The sequence below is a fragment of the Mustela nigripes genome, chromosome 13 (genome assembly GCF_022355385.1).
Source record: "Mustela nigripes isolate SB6536 chromosome 13, MUSNIG.SB6536, whole genome shotgun sequence".
Taxonomy (NCBI): Eukaryota; Metazoa; Chordata; class Mammalia; order Carnivora; family Mustelidae; genus Mustela; species Mustela nigripes.
The window spans coordinates 105,894,864-105,919,331 of record NC_081569.1 but is presented as its reverse complement, the minus strand read 5'-3'; the positions used below and the strand labels follow the sequence as shown (position 1 = coordinate 105,919,331).

Below are 24,468 nucleotides of genomic sequence, written 5' to 3'. Positions count from 1 at the left end.
CTGCAGGGATTACCTTTGTGCTAGTCTGCTTATGCTATATGCTATACAGTAAAGAGTTAACATAGCAGAACTAACTGTTACCCTTTGAAAGTCCTGCTTGCAAAGCTGTTTGATGGCTGGCAATGGGGACTTGCGTTTCTGGAGAATTCTCACCATCCTCCTTGATAAGAGTGTCATTGTGTCTAAACAGTTTGTACAAACAATACAGTTTATCGGGAACACCTGTTTTCTTTCTAGGAGTCTGGAATCTTGGTACATGCTAGGCAGAGGGTGGCCTACATGACCACACCCCAAATAAAAGCCCTAGGCACTGAGTCTCAAATAAGCTTCCCTGGTAGTCACCGTATCACACAGGTTGTGACAATGTGTGACTGGGGAATTAAACATGTTCTGAATGATTCCATCGGGAGAGGACATCTGGAAGCTTGCACCATGATTTACCCCATGTAACTATTCTCTTCATTGATTTTGTTCTGCATTCTTTTGCTATAATAAATCTTAGCCATGAGTACAAATATATATTGAGCTCTGCAAATCCTCTCAGTGAATCATCAAACCTGGATATGGGCTTGGGGAAACCCCAAAACACATGTACAAAAGTTTCTCTAGAATCAGAATCTAATTAGAATTATGGAATCTAAAAGTGGATCCCTAGGTCATGGGATATGTACACCTTTACTATAGACTATTAGTTTACTCTTCAAGGTGGTTATACAAATTTATATTCCCTTCTATCAAGGGTGTGAAAGTTCTTATTCTTCATACCCTAGCCAATACTTGGTAATGTCAGACTTTTACATTTCTGTCAACCAGATGTATGTGAAATGTTATCTCATTGTTTTCCCCCCGCCAAGAGAAACTTTATGACACACTTCTTGGCTGAGTGTAACTGATTCCATAATAAAGTATAATTTCTACCTTAGGTATTTATTACTTTAGATGTGAGTCAAACCTCACAGGTATTTTTATAAGTGGCATAATATTATATGATAAACCTTAATTAAAACTGGATGAAAAGATTAAAAGTGTAGAATATTTTCTTTGAGAGAGAAAAATGATTATTCATTAAAAAATTTGTACTATAAAGTTTTTCCTAAATTATCTCCCAAATTTAGGTAACAAATAATTAGAAAAGTTCAATCCAAGTAAGTATTTCATTAAAATTCTAATTTGAAATTATTATTCTGCTTGGAATCAGTTTGCCAAGATGCCACTGGATATTTCTAAAACAAGGTTCAAAGGCTAAGGCATATGATAGGAGATAGCACACTACTGTCATCAGCTTGGGCCTTATCTAAAACCAACCTTGAGAACCTTGAGAAGCACAATCTAGTTGAATTTGTAGTTAAGTGTACAATGAAAGCATTAATTCATAAAATTAGTTCATCCTCACATAAAATTTTTTTCTTGCTGACACTTCCATAGTACTTCACTTTGGGAGGCTACTGATCATTGGCCACTGCTTTTGTTATCTTGCCCTGTAACCTTGTCAGACTGTTTACATTGCCATACAGTAACTAACAAGATCCTAACAAACTTCCTTAAGCCCTTCAATCTTGTATTATGTAAAGCTAGTTTTTACTATTTATGGATCTAAGCCATTGCATCTACTTGATGTGAACTCACTATAAATTCATGGAAATTTTGGGAGATAAGGTGTTTTCATGGTTAAGTAATGGGACTATAGCCTGATTTTATCCAAGAAAATATTTTTTTAAAAAATGTCAAGTCACCTTAATGAAATTTCCCTTTACTATTTTTATGACTTTATTTAGCTCAAAATAAGGGGCAAGAGATATACTTCTATTTCATAGTTAGTCCTTCTGCCAGTATTAGAATCTATATAATGGTTGAATCAAAGACTTCTTTTGTATGTCCTTTTTTTTTTTTTTTTTTTTTTTGGTATTTTAAATATATCAGTGAGGATTTTTTAAGCAAAAGCATTTACTTACCTAAACTTCCAGCTGCCATTGCAGCCTGCAGTGCAGTGGTCAGACCTGGGACCATCTGGTCGTAGTACACTGTGTCTGCGCACACGCAGGCCGCGGTGCCCACTGCTCCTGGCCAAATCTGAACAGGTCGGGGAAAGCCCACCAAGAACAAAGGAAGGGTGAAGAGGGGGAGTAAGGGAGAGGAGAGTAGTGTAGAGAAAATGATGAAGACCAACACAAATGGAGAGAAGACAATGTTGAGAATACATAAAGTGGTGGTTGACTTTCGACGTTTTTTCTCAGTCCACGATGCTAAAAGTACAGTCACAGCAAATTGCAGCTTAGAGATGAACTGAATCAGACGATCACGCATGATGCCAACCTGTAGAAATGTAAAAATCTTTCTTTTATTCTCAAAGACTTCATGAATTTTCAAGATCACGTAAGGAAAACTGTATAATTTTATTATTGCTACATTTTTGCAGAAATAATCCTTATATGAGATTCTTTGCTGTAATATTCTCCAACCCCACAAGTAATAAATGAGTCTACATTTTTTAAAAAGTTTGGGCTCCCTTAGGAAAAAAGTAATAACAAAGAGGACAAACAGAGTACTAGGATAGCTTAAAGTTGACTAACTTTTTGTAATACACGCTTGTTAGATCATGAGAACCAGAAGTGGTAAATAGTTAAGTAACTATCCTTAATTCATCCTTATTTTAGAGAGTATTGTACAGAGAAACATAAGTCATAAGACAAACCTTAGTAGGCTGAAATCATACAAGTATGTTCATACAAATCATGCAAAGTATGTTCTTTAACCAAAACAGAATTTGATCAACAATAGAAATAAAAAAAATAATAAAGGAATCTTGAAATTAAAAGACACAGTGCTGGGGTGCCTGGCTGGCTCAGTTGGTTGAGTATGTAACTCTTGTTCTTGGGGTTGCAAGTTAGGTGTAGAGATTACTTAAAAATAAAATCCTACCAAAAAAATAATTAAAAGATATATTGCTAAGTAACCAAGGGGTCAAAGAAGACATCACACACACAAAATGAGAAAACATTTTGAGATGAATGAAACAAAAACACAACATACCAAAACTTGTGATTCAGCTAAAACAGCACTCAAGAGGGCAAATTATAGCTAGCTTTAAATGCCTATATAGAAGATTTTTTTTTATAATTTTTTTTTTTTAAATTTGAGAGAGAGACAGAGTGAGAGAGCATGAGAGGAGAGGTCAGAGGGAGAAGCAGACTCCCCATGGAGCTGGGAGCCTGATGTGGGACTCAGACCCAGGACTCCGGGATCATGACCTGAGCTGAAGGCAGTCGCTTAACAAACTGAGCCACCCAGGTGCCCTATATAGAAGATCTTAAACCAGTAAGATAATCTTTCACCTTAGGAAACTAGAAAACAAAGCACAAACTGAACCTCAAGTAAGCAGAAGAAAGGAAATAATAAATATTAGGGCAGAAATGAAAAAAATAGAGAATATAAAAACAATCGAGAAAATCAATGAAACCAAAAGCTGTTTTTTTTGAGATCAATAAAATGGACAAACCTTTAGCTACACTGACCAAGAATAAAACAGAGAAGACTCAATTACTAAAATCAGGAATGAAAGAGATAACTTTACCTTATAGAAATCTTACAGAAAAAAATTAGGACAGTAAGAGAATACTATGAATTGTATGCTGATAAATTTGATCACTTAAATGAAACAAACAAGTTCCTAGAAAAACATATAGCAACTCAAGAAGAAATATAAAAACTGAATAGACATATAAAAATTAAGGAAATTGAATTTGTAATTTAAAAGCTACTCACAGAGAAAAGCTGAGGCTCAGATGCCTTCCATATTACAAAATACTACATACCGCAAAATATTTAAATATGATCAAACATTTAAGAATAATTAGTATGGAATTCCCAAATCATTCTATGAGTCAGTACTATTTTGATATCTAAACCAAAGACATGACAATAAAAGAAAGCAACAGATACATATATATATCAACCACACAAAAATACTAGTCAACCGAATCCTGCGACATATAAGCAGGATTATACACCATAACCAAATGGGATTTATTCCTAGAATGTAAGGTTGGTTTAACAACCAGAAATCAACATATTATTCCATGTTAACAAATTAAAGGACAAAAGCACATGACCATTTCAATAGACACAGAAAATACATCAGGCAAAATCCAATACCCTTAATGATAAAAAGACTAACCAGAAATAGAAGGGAACTTCCTCAACCTGACAAAGAACATCTATACTAGGGTTGCCTGGGTGGTTCAGTCAGCTTAGCTTCTGCCTCATGATCTCAGGGTAATGGGACCAAGTCCTGCTGAGTGAGGAGCCCAATGTGGGACTTGGTCTGAGGACCCTGGGATCATGACTGTTTCTCCCTCTGCCTGCTGGTCCCCCTGCTTATGTGCTTGATCTCTCTCTCTCTCTGACAATAAAAACCCTTAAAAAAAAGTTTCTTTAAAAAAAATAAAAAAGGAACATCTACAATAACTGATGTTATTGTATGGAGAAAGACTGACTGCTTTCCTCATAAGATGTCCACTCTTCTCTTTGACATTTTACAGGAGGTTCTGGCCAGGGCAAGTAGATAAGAAAAACAGAGGAAAGACATCTAGATTGAAAAGAAAGAAGTAAAAATATCTCTACTATTTCTAATTTGCAGATGATGTGATGTTATATACAGAATGTCTTAAAAAAACCCACTAAAAATCTACCAGAACTCATAGAAATGAGGTTTTAGGACACAAGATTAATATTTTTAAAAAATTAATTGTATTCTCTACTCTAGCAGTAAACAAGCCAAAAAATGAATTAAGAAAACAACTCTATTTATATCATCAAAAAGAATAATATACTTAGGAAAATTTTAGTAAAAGTGTTAAGACTTAGGACACTGAAAACTACAAAACATTGTTGAAATAAAGATCTTAAAAAAATATAAATACACGTCATATTGATGGATGGGAAGAATTAATATTTTTTAAGATGTCAATACTCCCCAAATTGATCTCCACATTCAAGGTAATCTCTACCAAAGTTTCAGATGCCTTCTTGCTAAAACTTAAAAGCTGAAACTAATATTTACATCATAATGCAGGGGCACTGGAAGAGACAAAACAATCTTGAAAAAGAAGAACAAAGTGGGAAGACTCACACTTCCTGATTTCAAAACCTACTACAAAGTATTGTAATACAGATGGGATAGTACTGGCATAAAGACAGACATACAGATAAATGGAAAAGAACTGTGGGTCCAGAAATAAACTCTTACATTTGTCATTTGATTTTTGACCAGGGTGCCAAGAAAAGTCATTGAGGGAAAGATAGTTCTTTCAATAGATGGTGCTGGAACAATTGTATATCCGTACATAAAAGAATGAATTTGGAATCCTACCTCATATCATGTGCAAAAATAAGCTCAAAGTAGATCATAGACCCAACTGTAGGAGTTATAGTTTTAACTGTAAAACTCTTAGAAGAAAACGCAGTAAATCTGTATGATTTGGGAATGAGCAGTGTTTATTAGAATGATCCCAACAATTCAAGTGACAAAAGAACAAAGAAATAAATTGAACTTCAGCAAAATTAAAAACTTTTTTTGCTTCAAAGGATATTATCAAGGAGAACGACTTCCTAAAGAATGGGAGAAAATTTTTGTTTACCATATATGTCAAGGAACTTGTATCCAGAATATATAAAGAACTCTTAAACTCAACAACAAAAGGGCAAGCCACATAAAGTGGACAAAGGATCAGAATAGACATTTCTCCAAAAAACATACACAAATGGCCAATAAATTTATGAAAAAATGCATAATTAGAATTTAAGGAATGCAAATCAAAATTACAATGAGATAGCAGTTTGCACCCCCCAGAATGAAAAAGTATTGGTATTGGTATGGATGTAGAGAAATCCTCATGATATTGTTGGTGGGAGTGTAAACTGGTACTATCACCTTGGGAAAATGTTTGGCAGTATCTTGAAGTGTTAAACATAGACCTACTATGAATTGAAACTCCAGTCCTAGATACTTAAGAGAAATGAAAACATATGTCCAAAAAATAAATGTCCAAAAACATGTACACAAATGTTCATAGCAGCATTATTCATAATAGTCAAAAAGTAAAAACAACCTAAAAATCCATCATCTGATAAATAAATCAACCAGAGAAACCAAATGTGTATAAATGGTTTCTGGGGCTGGAGTGGGGGGTAGGAAAGATGGAGGGTGGAAATAAGGAAGGACATTAATGTGCATGAGGTATCTTCTTAGGATGTTGAAAATGGTTTAAAATTAGACTACAGTGATGCCTACTGCTGAAATGTATAAGTAGATGATTTTATGGTATGTGAACTATATCTCAATAAAGCTAATAAAATATATGCTTACTAGTAAGAGTCTGATTCCTGTATCCACACTTCTGTTCCACCACACATCCGTACTGGAGATGAACAAGTGTACTACTGATACAATGACTGTCTCCAATAAAGCATTTTCTGTATGCTGCCATACCTGTGGTACACAAATTATCCACTTTATCAAGTAGAATTTGATAAATTTAGGTAAACTGTCAGAATAAACAAAACTGCAATTAAACTTAGCAGTACAAAAATACTATTAAGCGCTTATAAGGATTACCATTCTAAAAGCTCTCGTGAATCCAATGGAGACAGACACAGAGTGGAGCCCTTGTAAGGAACTGTCCAATGAAAGAAATGCTATCATAGCAAAGGGTGATACTAGGGCAAACAAAAAAAAAGAAACAAATTTAATTATGTTGGTTAGTGATTTTTATGAGCATATTTTAGCAGTTAACTGAAAAAACTGATAAACTAAAATATAAACGAATAAACGCCTGTATGTAGTATATTGCAAAAACATGGGCATTCCATATTTTTGTATACCTCCTAGATATAACACAAAGTTAGTAGCTTTTATCTTCCTACCTAGATTTAGCAAAATCCGTCTGACAACACCAATCTTCACAAGCCTTGTTCGCTTTTCTAAGAATAAAGTCACAGTTTGCACATCCTTTGGATAGAAAGGGTTTCGGAAAATTCCAAAGATACAAACACTTTGAATTTCTCTAAGTATCCACAGTATTATAAGCAATATCATCAAAACATAGCCAACAACAGCCTGAGGACTGTTTTTGGAAATCTGTGAGAAACCAGCAAAATGATGCAGCAGACTAGTTTCTATAAGAGCCAAGACTAATATGATGATGTAGAAAAGGCACTCCTTCCAAGTAAACTGTTTTTCTGAACCACTGGGTAAAGCCTTAGATTTGGTTCCAACTCTGTGTCTAGTCACACTGTGTTTGAAGACAAGACACATGTCACTTAGGTTAAGACTCAGTAAGAACCCAAGTGCAGTCATGAAAAGAACCACACCAACAGTGCTGGGAATGAAATACGATGTTACAGCTGTTCCAGCAGAAATGATGAACATTATTAACAACCTGCAGAGAAAAAAAAAAAAAAAAAGATTTGCTCGAAAAGAAAGATTGCACTTTAAGAATAAATTACATAGAACTTTAATATTTAAAATAATTACCGGAGGTGTGTTGACATAGATGAGCCTCCAAGGCCAAACTCTAAAACCTGCTCCATCGCCCATAAGAAAAGTGAGTCAGGTGGGGGCAGAGTCCCTAGTGCCCACAGAAAGGGTAAAAATATAAATAAGATGTGTAAAATCTGATTCACTTGTTCTAGAGCTGGTATATTTACCAAAAACCTGTAAGAAAAAGGAAACATTTAAATCATACCAAATAATATACAGAAGAGAATCTTCCCAGGAAAAACAACATATGCAACCCAGTCCCTGAGACAAAGGAACATTTACAAAAAGATCCTAGTCCCAAAATGCAAAAGAGTAGCATTTATAAATTGTGACCATAGTCCTTCCCCCTTATCAGCAACTATCCCTACTCAATTATGTATGAGATTAGCACTTAGAAAATATGTGGATTCAAATGCGGAAAGAAGGAAGAAGTAATTAAAACCAATTTACTGAATAAAATTGAATTTAGGGATTTGTAAAACTGATCTGAGACCAGAATAAAAATATTTCATCCTTAATTATCTAAACTACATTGCCTGAAATTCTACCAATGATTCTTCAGAGTTTAAAGTTTTCTAATTTAAAATTATAACTCTGGAAAGGCCAAACCTTATTGATGTTCTTAACCATTAGTAGCTAGCAAAGAGTATGCTTCTTGTTGTCCTACTCCATCCTCATCCCCATAACTTAATTTAAGGTCAGTATAATTAATATCAGAAGTTTAAGGTCAGTATAATTAATATCAGAAGTCAGCAACATTAGTTCATGAATGTATCTCTGTGGGTTAGCCTGGGAACTTAACTAGCATTTATAATATTGTTTTCATTATATACAAATAGTGGTATGGATTTGAGAATACAAACTTGTAAAATACAATCTCATAAGTTAGAGATGGCTCTATAAAGTGGAAAAATTGGTTCCTGGCATAGCTTTTACCAGTTACCCAAATATGTTATTATATGGTTTATATAATTTAATAAAAACTTAAAGCATAGAAGAATAAGCACTATCAATATATTACTAGTATTTTTGGAATAAAGCTGACCAAACACTTTGCCTAGAAACCAATAATGTCCTAATACTTACAATGTTCTAAAGATAACTTGCAAAAAAGCAAACTAAATCTCAAAACTTATAGCATAATTATACTTGAATACCTGAGCTGCTAGGAACCAAAGTCAAGGAGAAGACACCTTCTGTAATAATCACCCACTTAAGTGTATGTTAATAGCCCAGAAGCAAATGTATAGCAACTATGGCTATAATAATGACATAATGTGTTTTGTTCACACAGGTATCAGGACTATGTCAGCTAATGCACTCTGTCTCATAATGTATGTCCTTCAAATTTTTATAAGCAGAGAATTAATGAATACAAGGTTAACAATGTGATGCTAAATTAGAGGAAAATACTTTCTGTAATGTACTTTTAAAATACATTTCATTCTGGGAAGAAAATACTCAAGTACCAAAAAGGAAAATCAAACCACACACAATAAACTGCAGGAAGGTCAAGGAAAACATGCAGATCTGTAGTTATTTTTCTTCTTAAAGACTGTTAACATTTCTCTAATACATCAAGGATAGTATGTTTTGTGTAAAAATAATATATATTCAGGAAATATTTTACCCAAATTTGATTTAACCTCCCCAAATCTTTTTGTTCTTAAGCAATGACATAGAAAATCTATTTATATACAAGAGTATCATATACAAATACAAGCATATGTAATTTAGGCAACCAAACATTATGATCACTTTCCTGTATGACTCTTACTATATAATATGATTATTGTGATTTAGTCTTTTATATGGAAAATATGTTTAAATTATATTTCTGATATGTAACATGAATTTTCTAGAGCAAAATATCTAAGCCCTCAAGAAAAAAACTTTGTTTGAATCTAACAACCATAAAAATGTTTCAAATTCTATATACTCACTAAGATCCACATGCCCAGAAAAAGATGATTATAGTGACTAAGATAACATAAATACGCATCATTCAATGAAACAATTCCTGAGAGTCTATGAACTAAGAACTATGGGTTTAACACTTATCCTTAATAAAAAAGCACAGAAAAAGTTATTTAAAATTGTTAATATACAAGTGTACTGGGTAAAATAAAGAATGGGGAAAGAGAAAATATTATTATACTGTGAGGCTTGTCTCTTCAACTTTTACATTCTCTGAAATAAAATTAAGACACAATTTGATATATTTGACAACTGTCCAAATTTGTACAGTGTACACATTTCATACATTATTAACTTGCAGTATCATAGCTACTATATAAAGATCATCTTGATTATTTTGTTGACCAAATTTCTTTTTTTTAATTTAAATTCAATTAGCCTACATGTGGTACATTGTAAGTCAAGTGGGAGGTAATTGTTCTGCATAAACATGTCATCTTTTTCTATAAAAATAGATTTGGGCAGGCTTTTGTCTTCTTTAAGTTGAAAATAAACCTCTTTGTAATGATCGAACTGCAAACATTAAAACTGTATATTAAATCCTACTAGAATCAGTAAAAAAAATTTACACTCTTTTATTTAGAAATAAGTAATGCAGAAGGTCAAGGTAACCAAATTATGAATTAACAGATTTTTTAAAAAATTAAAGAACTCAGGACATCATTTTAAATGCAAAGATGTACTATAGGCAAGTATATAATTTCTGATCTCAAAAATAGCACAATGAGACAGTAACTCAAGAACCTAAATTCTTAAAATAATCTTATAAACTTTGTTTATAAGAAGGGGATGAATGTGTATATATACACTGAAACTCAAATTTACTGCCATCTTTTCAAAACCAAGTATTTAACTGTAGTATATTTTATGGCTAATAACTAACAAACCCATTATAAATGGATTTCCCATAAACTAATTCTCCCCTTACATACGTGATTAGATGAAGAACAACAAGGATATTATAGTGTCCTCTGGTCCATAAATGTAGCACAACTAGAAGAGATTAAGATTTAGGGAATAGCAAATAGTCCCCTAAGAATAGTTCAGTTTCAGTACAAAAACTGGTTAACTATTTTTTAAATGTCTTATCTTATTTTAGGCTGCCATAACAAAATACCACAGACCAGGTGGCTTAAACAATAGAATTTTATTTCTCATAGTTCTAGAGGCAGGGAGATCAAACTGCCACCACGGTTGGGTTCTGGTGAGAACACTCCTCAAGGCTTCCAGATAGCCAACTTGTCACTGCATCCTTACATGGTGGAGAGAAAGATATCAAGCTCTCTGGTCTTTCTTCTTATAATGATACCAATCCCATTAGAATAGGACCACCCTGATGACCCAACTACCTTTCAAAGACCCCCATCTCCAAATCTATCACATTGGGGGTTAGGGCTTCAACATATGAATTTTGAGGGGGCACATACATTTATTCCTTAATATTACACCCCAGTCTCCCAAATTCATGTTCTCACGTGCAAAATATATGCATCCCATCCCAACAGTCTTAAAAAATTCCAGCATCAACTGTAAAGTCCAAAGTTTGTCTACCATCTAAATCAGACACAGGTTGAGACTCACAGTACACCCCAACCTAAGCCAAAATCCCTCTCTAGCTGTGAACCTGTGAAATCAGATAATTTATGTGCTTCCAAAATAAAATGGCATGACAGCCCCAGAATGGACATTCTTATTCCCAAAGGGAGAAGCAGGAAAGAAGGAAGGGGTGACATCCTCCAAAGAAGTCCAAAACCTAGCAAGGCAAATTCCATTAGATCCCAAGGTGGGGAAAGAATCTTCTTTCATTTCATATTCTGTCTTCCAGGCCTCAAACAGCTCCAGGTGGGGTTCCTACCCCCCAAGTCTCTGCAGGGCAGTACCAGGCCCAAAGCCTCCAGCTTTTAGTTTGCTGAAACCAAGAAAGTAGCCCTGACAATCTCTGAATCATTTTTGGGGTCATTTTTTTCTCTTCTTAAACACCTGTCAAATCTAAGAAGTCTAACAGCCTTAGTTTATTTCATCTGGTCTCTGACCCTTTTCAGAGGAAAGGTCCTTTTTCAGTTTTTGTTGAAACTGACAGTATTTTGTTCATATAACCCCATAAACTCTTAATTTAGTGGTAGTCCAGTCACACCCTTGTGCTCACTTCAGAACATGCTTTCTCATGTTTTTTGCAATATGTATAGGCCCAAAATTTTCCAAACGTTCAAGTTCTGGTTCATTTTTGCTTATCAATTCCTTCTTCAATTTATTTCTCCTTTCATATATGCAGTCAGGAGGAACCAAACTCTTCTCTCAACCAGTTGCTTAGCAATCTCCTCACCTCTACATCCAATTACATCACTCTCAAGTTCTACTTTCCACAAAACATTAGAAAGTGGCTCGGCCAAGTTTTGTGCCACTTAATAATAAGAATCACCTCTCCTGTAGTTTCCAATAACAGGTTCTCATTTCTAAGACCTCACCAGAAATGCCTGTAAGTACATATTTCAAGCACGCACCTCAAAAGTCTTCCAGCCTCTATCAATTACCCAATTTCAAAGCCACTTCCACATTTTTAGGTATCTGTTACAGAAGCAACCCACCTCTTTCTATCAAAATCTGTCTTAATCAGCTTGGGCTGTCATAATAAAATACCAGTGGAGGCTGGAAGTCCAAGATTAGCATTGCCAGCATGGTCAGATTCTGCTGAGAACTCTCTTCCTGGTTTTCAGACAGCAGCCTCCTCACTGTATCCTCATACAGTGGAGAGGGAGAGAGATCAAGCTCTCTTGCAAAAGTTTCATCTTGAAAGAGTACTAATCCCATCCGATCAGGGCCCCACCCTTATTTTCCTAATTACCTCCCAAAGATCCTATCTTCAAACACCACTGAGGTAAGGGCTTTAACATATGAATTTGAGGGGGACATAAAATTCAGTTCTTTACATGTCTATACATTTCTGCCCAGGCAGGAACCTGTGAAAGAGAAAGCTGCAATCTACAGAAACAGAAATAAGTCAGATTTAGAAAAGGTAAGCAAAGGGGGTTATCCAACAATTTGTAAACATTTGTAAACAATTTTAACAACTCTGTGTTCTATTTCTCTACTATAGCAAATAAAAAAAAAATCAACATCCCTTCTACATAGTTACTACAACAAATTAGAAATGTTGGGGCGCCTGGGTGACTCAGTGGGTTATAGCCTCTGCCTTCAGTTCAGGTCATGATCCCAGGGTTCTGGGATCGAGCCCCTTGATGGGCTCTCTGCTCGGTGGGGAGCCTGCTTCCTCCTCTCTCTCTCCCTGCCTCTCCGCCTACTTGTAATCTCTGTCAAATAAATAAATAAAATCTTTTTAAAAAAAGTTATTCATCTTAAGTTCACTCAATCTGTACATAATGTATATGTATATAAATTTTAAATTCTTCACTAGACCCTCATAGGAAAGTTCCATCCCTTTTCATAGGTCTCAGCCAGGCTATGTTATAGATTCATAGCTTGTTATTAAAAGTGAAACACGAACTAAAATTTTATTTATCTTACCTTATAAAGGGTTTTCTTTTTACTTTTCAGTAAGGTTTAATTACTGCTTTGGTATGAATGTTTAACAGAGATTACTCCTAAGAGATTAATCATCAGAAAAACCTATCATCCAGTGGTTTGGTCTTGATGACTTTCAATTCATAGGTTCATTTTTTTTAATACTAATGATGGGCTCATACTGTGTATGCTTAAAAACAAAGCGAGTAGGGGCTCCTGGGTGGCTCAGTGTCTGCCTTCAGCTCATTTCATGATCCCAGGGTCCTAGGATCAAGCCCTGCATTGGGCTCCTTGCTCTGCAGGAAGTCTGCTTCTCCCTCTCCTACTTCCCCTGCTTTTGTTCCCTTTCTCACTGTGTCTCTGTCAAATAAATAAATAAAATCTTTAAAAACAACAACAAAAAAGCAAGTTATAAAGTATCTGACAGCTTATTACCTGTGTGCAAGATCTACAGAAACAAACAAAAAAATATAAAGAGGTCTCATAAGAGGAGTGATTTCGTAAGTATCCTGGGTTTGGAAAGTCGCAGTCTCTGCAGCTGTGTTTACAATTAACGAATATTCTCCTATACATAATGTCATCCATCCAAAGACAAACAGCAGAACAGTACCTCCTGTACTGCCATACAGCAGGGATATTCTGTTTGGGAGCAGATACCATGTTCCAAGACCACACATTAACCCAGCAAGAAAAGAATGAAGAACTGTATTGGCTATATATTTCTTGCCAGGAATTAGAAATTTGATAGTTTCAGTGCCAGCACAACTTGTAAAGTCATGTTCATCTTCCTCTGCTAAGATATCTGTGGTTAGCATTCTTTCTACTGTCACCGATTTGTTTCTGGCATACAAACTTATGAACTGGATGATAATTGCAGCAAAAAGCATTAGTCCACCTGAAAGAGCTGCTGTGTAATAGTCTTCCAAAATGCCCAACTGATACAAGAGTGTTCCTAATCCACCCCAAACCCATGGCATCAGAAAAAGGACAGTTTGATTAACATATATGTAAGGAGGGGCACAATAGCCTAATTTGAACCGAGGGCCTCCAAGAACAGTCTGCGGAAAGCGCTTCAGAAAGAAGTCCTGTTTGTAATCATTCAGTAGAGGCACATCTGGACTCATCCTTCTCATTCAGGATTATTCTGAAAGTCACATCCTCTTCTGTAATACAGCAGTCTCTAAGAAAAAGAAAAAAGGCACTACTTGACAATGTCATACTTAAAAGATGAGGGGGAACCCCACATTTCCATTTTTATCCCCTTAATTCATTCAAGGGCAGGATTTAGAACTTCACATCTCTAGCTCCTTCCCATTGCCTGACACACACGTGGCACCAAACAAATAGTTGTGAAGTTGTTTTTTACTTGAAAAAGAAACATATTAATTATTAATTTATCTAGAACTTAACATTTGGGATTAGATCTTAAAGGAACATTTTTAGATTTCAAAGTCAAAGATAAGTTCAAAAAACCAGTGCTCTCAAATTAAATCTGCCAGTGGTTTAACTAATTGTTTCCCTAAGAGTTTTTGATGTTTGTTTTTAAACTTTCCCTCTATTTTAAGAGCCAGCAAAATTTTTCTCTAAGGGCTGAAGAGTAAATATTTTAGGCTTTATGGACCATATCTCAACTACAATGACTCAATTCTACTGTTGTAGCAGAAAAGAAACCATAGATAATAAATAAATAAATGAACAGGAATGGTTGTGTTCCAGTAAAGCTTTATGTTACTTTTAAGTATACCTGTGGACCAGACTCAACCTGTGAGCCATAGTTGGCCAAACCCTGCTCTATAAAATGAAGATATTCTCTGTAATTCCCTTGAATTGGACTGAAAATAGAAGTGGAAAAAAAAAAATAGAAATACTGTTAGTCACATCATCTAGCAATTACAGTAAACTTGGGATTTTCTGAGAATTTAAAAAGTCAAATCCTGTTAAAATACTAACATTTCTATAAAAAGTCACTGGCGGTTCAATGTGCAGTAGAAAGAACAACAAACTGGAAATTGAAGGACTCCAGGTGTCTGACTAAATGCTTATTATTAGCTATGTTACCACAAGCAAACTACCTTCTGACTCAATTTTTACTTTCTCTGTTATCAGTTTCCAAAACCCACCCAAACTAGGAAAACATGAAACAATAATAGGATCTGTATATGCTATAGTCTAGATTATTTCCATTTCAGGGCCACAAAATTCTAAGTTTCGGGGTGCCGGGCTGGCTCAGTTGGTAGAGCATGTATTTTTGATCTCAGGGTCATGAGTTTGAGCCCCACTTTGGGTATACAGATTACTTAAAAAAAATAAAATATTTTTTTAAAAATCTAAGTATCAAATAACAGATTCTCTTCTCTTTGACTTTTCCTTTTCCTGGGATACACTTAGTAGCATATTCTGAAAAACAGTTGCCTGACACAAGATAGCTAGCAATGTATTACTCAGGGATCACATTCCGGGCTAGAAAAGAAAAATTAAGTTTAAAGCTAAAGCTCAATGAAATAGAATAGAGAACCCAGAAATAAATACTCATATATATGGTAAAATATTTGATAAGAGTACCAAGACCATTCAATGGTGTCAGGAAAACTGAGTATCCATAAGCAAAAGAATGAAATTAGACCCTTAACATCACGCACAAAAATTAACTCAAAATGGACCTAACTGTAAGACCTAAAGCAATAAAGCTTTTAAAGGAAAACATAGGACAAAAGCTTCCAATACTGGAATGACTTCTTGGATATGACACCAAAGGTACAGGTTAACAAAAGGAAAATAGACAAATTAAACTTCATGAAAATTTAAAATTATGTGCATCAAAGACATTATCAACAGAGTGAACAGGCAACTCACAGAATGGGAGAAAGTATCTGCATATCATATATCCATCTGATAAGAGATAGCTATCCATAATATATAGAGAACTCCTAAGACTCAACAACAAAACAAACAAACAAATTCAAAAATTGGCAAAGGACTTGAATAGACATTTCTCCAAAGGAGATACACAAATGGCAATAAATGCATGGAAAGATGCTCAACACTACTAATCATTAGAGAAATGTAAATCAAAACTACAACAAAATACCACTTCACAGCTTTTTAGATGGCTACTATCAGAAAAACAGAAAACAACATGTATTGGTAAGGATGTGGAAAACTAGAACCCTTGTGCACTATTGGTGGAAATATCAAATGGTTTAAGTGTTGCAGAAAACAGTACAGTGGCTCCTAAAAACTTAAAAATTGGATTACCATATGATCCAGGTTGTTGATTTCTGGATATATACCCCAAAGAACTAAAAGCAGGGTATCAAAGAAATATTTGTTATTCGTGTTCATAGCAACATTATTCACAATAACTAAAACGTGGAAGCAACCCAAGTGTCCACCAAAGGATGTATGGACAAATAAAATGTAGTATATACATATAAGGGATATTTTTTCAACCTTAAAAAGGAAGGAAATCCTGCCACATGCTATAGCATGGATGAACCTTAAGGGCCTATGCTAAACAAAATAAGTCAGTCACAATAAGATAAATAGTCCATAATCTCACTAAGACAAGGTACTTAGAGTTATCAAAATCATAGAAAGTTGAATGGCGATTGCCACGGGATAAGGAAAGAGAATGGGAGTTACTGTTTAATGGGCATAAGTTTCACAAGATGATTAGAGTCACAGGGATGAATGGTGGTGATGACTTTACTACAGGGTAATGTAGTTAATACCACTGAACTATATGCTTAAAAATGGTTAAGACCGTAAACATTATATGTATTTTACCACACATGCACAGATTTAAAGCCATCTTAAGATAGCCCGCCTGCCTGCCTTCTCTGTTCTTTCTTCGGTTTAAAACAGTATTCCTACGAGTCAGTTCTACCCAACCAGTATCAGTCCTAGAGAGAGCTTTCCGGCATCATGAAAAGTTTAGGGGTCACAATAAAGAATTACTACTTTAGGGGCACCTGGGTAGATCAGTGGATTAAAGCCTCTGTCTTCAGTTTAGGTCATGATCCCAGGGTTCTGGGATTGAGCCCAGCATCAGGCTCTCTGCTCAGCAGGGAGCCTGCTCCCGCCACGCCCGCTGCCCCCCCACCCCGCCTGCCTCTCTGCCTGTGATCTCTGTTTGTCAAATAAATAAATAAAATATTTTTAAAAATTATTACTACTTTAGAGAACCTTTTGTTATACTCTTAGGAAGTTCTTTAGTTGAAAACACTCACCATTTTTTTATATTCTGGCCATTGGTCTTAATTCTACACAGAATAAGTCACAGCTTTTTTACTTACATGGCAGCCCTACAAGTACTCACAAAATAACAGAACTGCAGGGCCAAATGGAACCTTAGTCATTGATGGTTCAATCTCAAGGAATGAAAAGACTGCTTCCCCCCTCTGAATGAGCTTAACTCCTGATGTCAGGCTCAATGTACTCCCCTATTCTGATAGGGTTGTTCTATAGAAGCCAAAGGGTAAGTAAGGGCATAGTCCTGTGAGCAGGCACAAATATTATTTTGATTTCAATTATCTACAGAAGTTGCTATCAGAAAGGAAAAGGAACTTGGATGTCTGTCCTAGGCTTTTAAAAGAGACCGGATATGCCTGGAATTTTCCCGGATAGTTAGGTAAAAGCTGGTCCCTCTTATTCCACTGAAGCAATCAGGAACAAGGTGAGATGGCTCACTGGGAAAGGAAGACAGAAACTGAAGACACCTTATAAACCAGATTATCTAGCTGCATGTACTTCAGAATCTTTGGTAGAGCTTAGTTTAAGCTCTTACTCATTTGACAGAATACTCTGTGATTATATTCCAAACAGTGAGATATTCTGAAGATTGATATTATTGATGTGGAAACAGAACGATGCCATGAAATGCTGAAAAGTAAAATAAACACATGGATGATCTCATTTGCATATTTTTAAAAAACAATATACACACTTAGGTGTATACATAATCCATGGTTATGTATAGTTTGTGTAGGTGTGAAAAGTTCTAGAGAGCATATGGTAGGTAGGGTGTGCTTGTGTATTTTACATAGAACATTTTGATACCTCTTCAATTGACCACATAACCTCTAAAATTCTCAGCCCTATACCCTACAAACATCCTGCCCTTTTCCTTCTGGGTACTTATGCTCAGGCCCTTTCCTTGGTCTAGGATGTCCATTCTTCCTTTCCCTAATTGGTATTCTTGGTCAACTTTAAAGATTGAATCTAATCCTTTCTGAAAATTTCCCAGAACACTCTCTTCTCTCTGCATATCAAACATTGCTTGTTCATACTACTCATCTTGTAACATGTATCAACATAGGGCATTTCTTGTATTGTTTACCTCTTTACATGTTATTTTCTAATTATGTATGTCTTTTCTCTACCAATAAGTTATTTGTGGGCAGAGACCAAATCTTGAGACACTTCCAATTCTCCATAACATGTAGGAAAATACCTTGGTATGGACAGGAATATAATACATTAATGGCAGAGCTTAAGTAAGATGATTAAAAGAAAACATTAAACACTGTTGTTTAAAGGGGAAGTTGGAAATTTGACAAGTTGCAAGTATGCTTATTTCTAGTATGGGTATTTTCTTTCTAATATTTTAAGGATAAAAGGGAATTGTGGCACAACAAATACTAGAAATTCATTAAAGCAAAAATTATGGTGAGTGAAGTAAGTCAAGCAGAGAAGAGTCAATTATCATATGGTTTCACTTACTTTTGGAGCATAAGGAATAATACAGAGGACACTAGGAGAAGGAAAGAAGAAGCGAGCTGGGGGAAATCAGAGGGGGAGATAAACCATGAGACACTGTGAACTCTGAGAAACAAACAACATTTTGGAGGAGAGAGGGGTAGGGAGTTGGGTGAGTCTGGTGGTGGGTAAGGAGGGCACGTATTGCATGGAGCACTGTGTGTGGTGCATAAACAATGAACCTTGGAACACTGAAAAAAAATTAAACTAAATTTTAAAAATTATGATAAACTGGTACTGTGTGATTTTTAATTTAATTACAGATCCTGGAATATTTAAAAAATATTTTCTTCATAGGAAGCAGCACTTAACATTTATACAGAAAAACCTTCTAAATCCTAATCTGGATTAGTAGAATGGAAAGGAAAATCAGAATAATTAAAACTTAGTTCCTGAATGAGATTTTGGCATATATTCTCAGAGACAATTCCCAGACTGATGCATTTTTATGGTTGCTGCCTCCAACATGTTAAAATAAAAAAATGTCTCAAGACTTAGGGGAAAAAAAGTGTCGTGAAAAGAGAGGTTACGGGATAAAGATGGCATCAAAACATTGATTTTGGCCATATGCTTTCCTCATATGCTACTCTGAAAGTGGGCCAACAAAGTAGCCATAGAAACGCTGCTTTGTTTGGAATTTGAGCCATGTTTCTTATGCATTATCCAGAAAGGCGAGAAACAGATCAATTTGGCAATGTGCTAGGGGGGGAATTTTTATTTTTCAACTTTAATGCAAGAATCAGGCAAGATATCAATGTGAAAAATCCCTTAAAACAAACAAACAAACAAACAAGCAAAAAGATAACAAAGTAGCAGTTTGGGGAGATTACAATAAATTTATAGTTTTCTTAGTTTAGCAAACAGAATTTCTAAAAACATAAGTTTTAGCCAATCATCTGATTTTTATTTAGTGAAATTTACTTGTTTTTAACCTATCACATTGTTTTTATGGATTGGTCAATTTCATTCATTGAACCTACACTTCCTTTTTCTGTTATATTGGATTCAGATTTTTTTTTTTATGATAAGAACACTTAACATGAGATTTACCCTCTTAACATTTTAAGTGTATAATACAGTATTGTTAAGTAGCAACACAACATTGTACAGATCTCTAGAACTTATTCATTGTAAAACTAAAACTTTATATAGCAAGTCTTCTTCCTGTTTCTTCCTCCCCCAAGCTCCTGACAACCTTCAGTCTACTCTGTTTCTGTAAGTCTAACAATTTTAGATAACTCATATAAGAAGAACCACGCAGTATTTGTCTTTTTCTGACTGGTTTATTTCATTTACCATAATGTCTTCAAGGCTTATCTATGTGATCACAAATGGCAGGATTTCCTTCCCTTCCAGGGCTAAATAATTTTCCATTGTATGTATATAACACATTTTCTTTATCCATTCATCTGTTGATAGTGGGTTATTTCTGATTTTCGGCTATGGTGAATAATGCTGCAGTGAACACAGGAGGGCAAATATTTCTTCAAGATGCTGATTTCAATTCTTTCAGATAAATTCTCTTAAGTAGGATTGCTGGATCATATAGTAGCTCTATTTTTAATTTTTTGAGGACTTCCACACTGTTCTCCATAGCAAACACACCACTTTTCATCCTACTAACATTTTACACAGGTTCTAATTTTTCCACATCCTTGCCAACATCTGTTATTTTTCTTTCCCTTTTCTTTTTCTAGTAGCCATCTTAACAGGTGTGAGGTGACAATGAATCCACACTTACTTATTGGGCACTTCTGCAACCGTACCTCAACTGTATTTTTATTATACCTTCAAAAAACTTGCTCTATCCTATTTGTCAAATTTCATTTAATCTTTGCTCTCATATTTTCAATTCCTAAGAGTACATCTTTAACCCCTAGATGTTCCTTTTTATAGAATCCTATTATTATTTCAGTAACATGGTTTATCTTTCCAAGAATATTCACTACATGTGTATGTGTGTACTGCAGACAAATGTCATTTAATTTCTTTGTAAACTGCCTTTTCATGCCCTTTGCCTCTCTCTTTTTTTTTTTAAAGATTTTATTTATTCATTTGACAGAGAGAGATCACAAGTAGGGACAGAGGCAGGCACAGAGACGGCGGGGGGCGGTGGAGGGAAGCAGGCTCCCCGCTGAGCAGAGAGCCCGATGTGGGGCTCCATCCAAGGACCCTGAGACCATGACCTGAGCCCAAGGCAGAGGCTTAATCCACTGAGCCACCCAAGTGCCCCACCTCTTTTTCTTTTAAAGTGTTCACTTCTTTTATTAATTTGAAAGAACTTTTTAAATTTGAAGGATATTAACTCTGACATATGTTATAATCTTTTTTTCTCCCCCTATGTTAACTTGCTCTTGAAACACTGAGGAGTAAAGAGTTCATTCGGACATTTGTTAATATAGACAAACGTGCTAACTTTTCCTTTCATAGAGAAATAGCTAAATGAAAATTTAGTACTTTCCACACATTTAAACTTTTGAATACCTACGATGTACTAGGTTATGGTAACAGGCCGCCCTCTGATCTAAAGAAGTTTATAATCCAGTGGGATAGAGATCATTTCCCTCTCAAATAATTATTATTGGTAAAAATAACTCTGCAATTATTTTAATTTTCATTATCAAGAGAATAAACAATATACAAAGTTTATAAATACCATAAAATTATTAAACAAAATTAACTTCTCAAGAAAAAGTAATTCCTGCTTATTTAAAAAATGCCTACACAAACTTGTCAGTAATATATAGAATATCCTCATCCACGTTCCTAAAAAGTATTTTTAAAAATCTGAAAAGAAATATACTGAAGTTCTACTTTTCTAAATATCACAACAAAACCTTCAGGTCCGGAAAAGAAACAAAATGGCTTACACCTTAGTACTCAAAAAGTATGCTATGACACAACTTAATTCTCATTGTCCTGGATAAAATTACTGTTAGATCAGTTCTTCTTTTTTTTTTTTTTTTTTAAGATTTTATTTATTTATTCGACAGAGAGAGATCACAAGTAGGCAGAGAGGCAGGCAGAGAGAGAGGAGGAAGCAGGCTCCCCGCTGAGCAGAGAGCCCGATTCGGGACTCGATCCCAGGACCCTGTGGTCATGACCTGAGCCGAAGGCAGCGGATTAACCCACTGAGCCACCCAGGCACCCTGTTAGATCAGTTCTAACAAGAAAGCACCTGTGGACTTTTATGAAAGCCAAGTGCTAACTGTTGAGGGTATCAGTAGGAATCTAGAGATGCAAAGATAGCTATCCCTATAAATCAGAAAACACTCTATGAATCTTGCCTAAATGCCATACCAGGGACAAACAGCTAAATTCTTGAAAAGCCTTTGAAAGACATTTAGTACTAAAACATGAAAAACATATTTCATGTTATAGTTTATCAATCATGTAGTAAGCAATCTCTTCTATACACCAAAAAAAGGAAAATCTACTCAAGCACTTAAAGAGCCTTAAAGTAAAAAAACAAGCACAATAACATCCCTTTGATCTACAAAATGGTATTTATTCAAATTCAAGATTTTAGGAGGGTCTTTGAATTTAAGAGTATTTTGTATATTCACAGGAACTGGTTTGTAGAGAAAGCTATGACTGGATGGAAAGGGTAAGTAGATAGCTCAAAGGATCTATTTATTATAGATATTGGGAAAGCTTTACAGATAGAATAATGAGTTATCAGTTCTATAATTCACCCTTCTCAAATGTGCAACACTAGAATATGAATTATTAACATTCCATTCCTTTTGGAAAAATAAGATGGTAGAAAATAGCCAAGGGGCTCCTGGGTGGCTCAGTGGGTTGAGGCCCCTGCCTTCAGCTCAGGTCATGATTCCAGGATCCTGGGATAGAGTCCTGCATCGGCCTCTGCTCAACGGGAAGCCTGCTTCCCCCCTTCTCTTTGCCTGCTTCTCTGCCTACTTGTGATCTCTGTCAAATAAATAAATAAAATCTTTAAAAAAAAATAGCCAAAAGTCACATCAGTGTATCACAAATGTGCAGCAGGCCCTGCTGACACTTCTCTCCCAATCTACCCTTCCCACTCTGCATACATTTTACCAATTCAAAGCAATTAACAAGTTTTTCTTTCAAAGTCAAGTGTCAGGTGAATGAAGGGTACCATTCACACAGATTACCAAAAAAAACCAACTTGCTTTACAGAAAACTGCGAACCAGTAAAATTAAGTGACAACACACCACATCAGTTGGTAGCTGAGTTTTTAAATCATACCAAGCCGTTGACGAATGAAAGGGAATTTCATTTTTGAGACCAGAGAAATAGAAAGATAATTTGGGAAAAAGAGTTTTCAGGGAAAAGTGGGCCTGAGAGGAATCTCCAAAATGTCAAATGGGAAACTTTTGTTAGCTAAGCCAGCATGAGGACACTGATACACACGACTTCTGAGTAAGAGATAAAGAAACACAAATGGGAAACTGTCTAGAAGGAAAGGTTCTCACCATCAAGAAAATGAAAACCCACGAAATAGGAAAAAATTTTTGCAAATCATATATATGATAAGGGACTTACATCTAGAATATATAAAGAACACTTACAATTTGATAGTGAAAAAAATAAGCCAATTTAAAGGATTAACGTAGGCATTCTCCAAGGATACCATACAAATCGCCAATAATCACACAAGACAATTTTCCACATCATTACTCACTCATTTGAGAAATGCAAATCGAAAGTGAAACAAGCTATCACTTCAAATCCACTTAACTGGCTATCAAAAATAGTACTGGTGAGGAACCTCCACACCAATACTATTTTTGAAAACCAGTCACATGGATTTCAATGACCACAATCGCCAAACTGTGGAAAGAGCCAAGATGCCCCTCGAAAGACGAATGGATAAAGAAGATGTGGTCCATATACACAATGGAGTATTATTCAGCCATCAGAAAGGATGAATACCCAACTTTTGTAGCAACATGGAGGGGACTAGAGGAGATTATGCTGAGTGAAATAAGTCAAGCAGAGAAAGTCAATTACCATATGGTTTCACTTACTTGTGGAACATAAGAAATAGCAAGGAGGACATTAGGAGAAGGAAAGGAGAAGGGAAGTGGGGGAAATCAGTCAGGGAGATGAACCATGAGAGACTGTGGACACTGAGAAACAGACAGCGTTTTAGAGGGGAGGGAGTGGGGGGGATGGGTGAGCCAGGTGATGGGTAGTAAGGAGGGCATGTATTGCATGGAACACTGCATATGGTACATGAACAATCAATCTTGGAACACTGAAAAAATAAAATTAAATTTAAAAAATAGTATTGGTGAGATTGTGGAGAAAACCAAACCCCCAAGTTATAAGGTAAAATGGTGCAGCTGCTTTCAAAAAGAGTCTGGCAGTTCCTAAAAATGCTAACCATAGAGTTACCATATGACCTATTAATTCTATTGCTGGGTATTTACCAAAGAGAAATGAGAACATAAGTCTACACAAAAATTTGTACACAAACATTCATAGCAGAAATAATAGCCAAGAAGTGAAAACACTCAAAAAGTCCATCAACAGATTACATAAAACGTGGTATATCCATATGATGTAATATTATTAGGCTATAAACAAGAATGAAGTACTGACTTATGCTACAACATGGACGAACCTTGAAAACAGAATGCTAAGAGGAAGACAATCACAAAAGGTGACATACTGTATGCTTCCCTATATA

The 24,468-nt window shown here is 35.4% G+C and overlaps 1 protein-coding gene across 1 annotated transcript in view; it reads right to left on the bottom strand.

Annotated features, from left to right (window-relative positions):
* Positions 1 to 24,468, bottom strand: part of PCNX4 (pecanex 4) — a 42,908-nt gene that overhangs the window by 16,569 nt on the left and 1,871 nt on the right. Inside the window, exons 2-7 of the mRNA XM_059373324.1 lie at positions 13,469 to 14,213; positions 7,532 to 7,711; positions 6,922 to 7,436; positions 6,614 to 6,714; positions 6,365 to 6,487; positions 1,953 to 2,313 (exon numbers count right to left, since the gene is read on the bottom strand). Of these exons, the coding sequence (XP_059229307.1) occupies positions 1,953 to 2,313; positions 6,365 to 6,487; positions 6,614 to 6,714; positions 6,922 to 7,436; positions 7,532 to 7,711; positions 13,469 to 14,166 (1,978 nt within the window). The 5' untranslated portion in view covers positions 14,167 to 14,213. The remainder of the gene's footprint in view (positions 1 to 1,952; positions 2,314 to 6,364; positions 6,488 to 6,613; positions 6,715 to 6,921; positions 7,437 to 7,531; positions 7,712 to 13,468; positions 14,214 to 24,468) is intronic.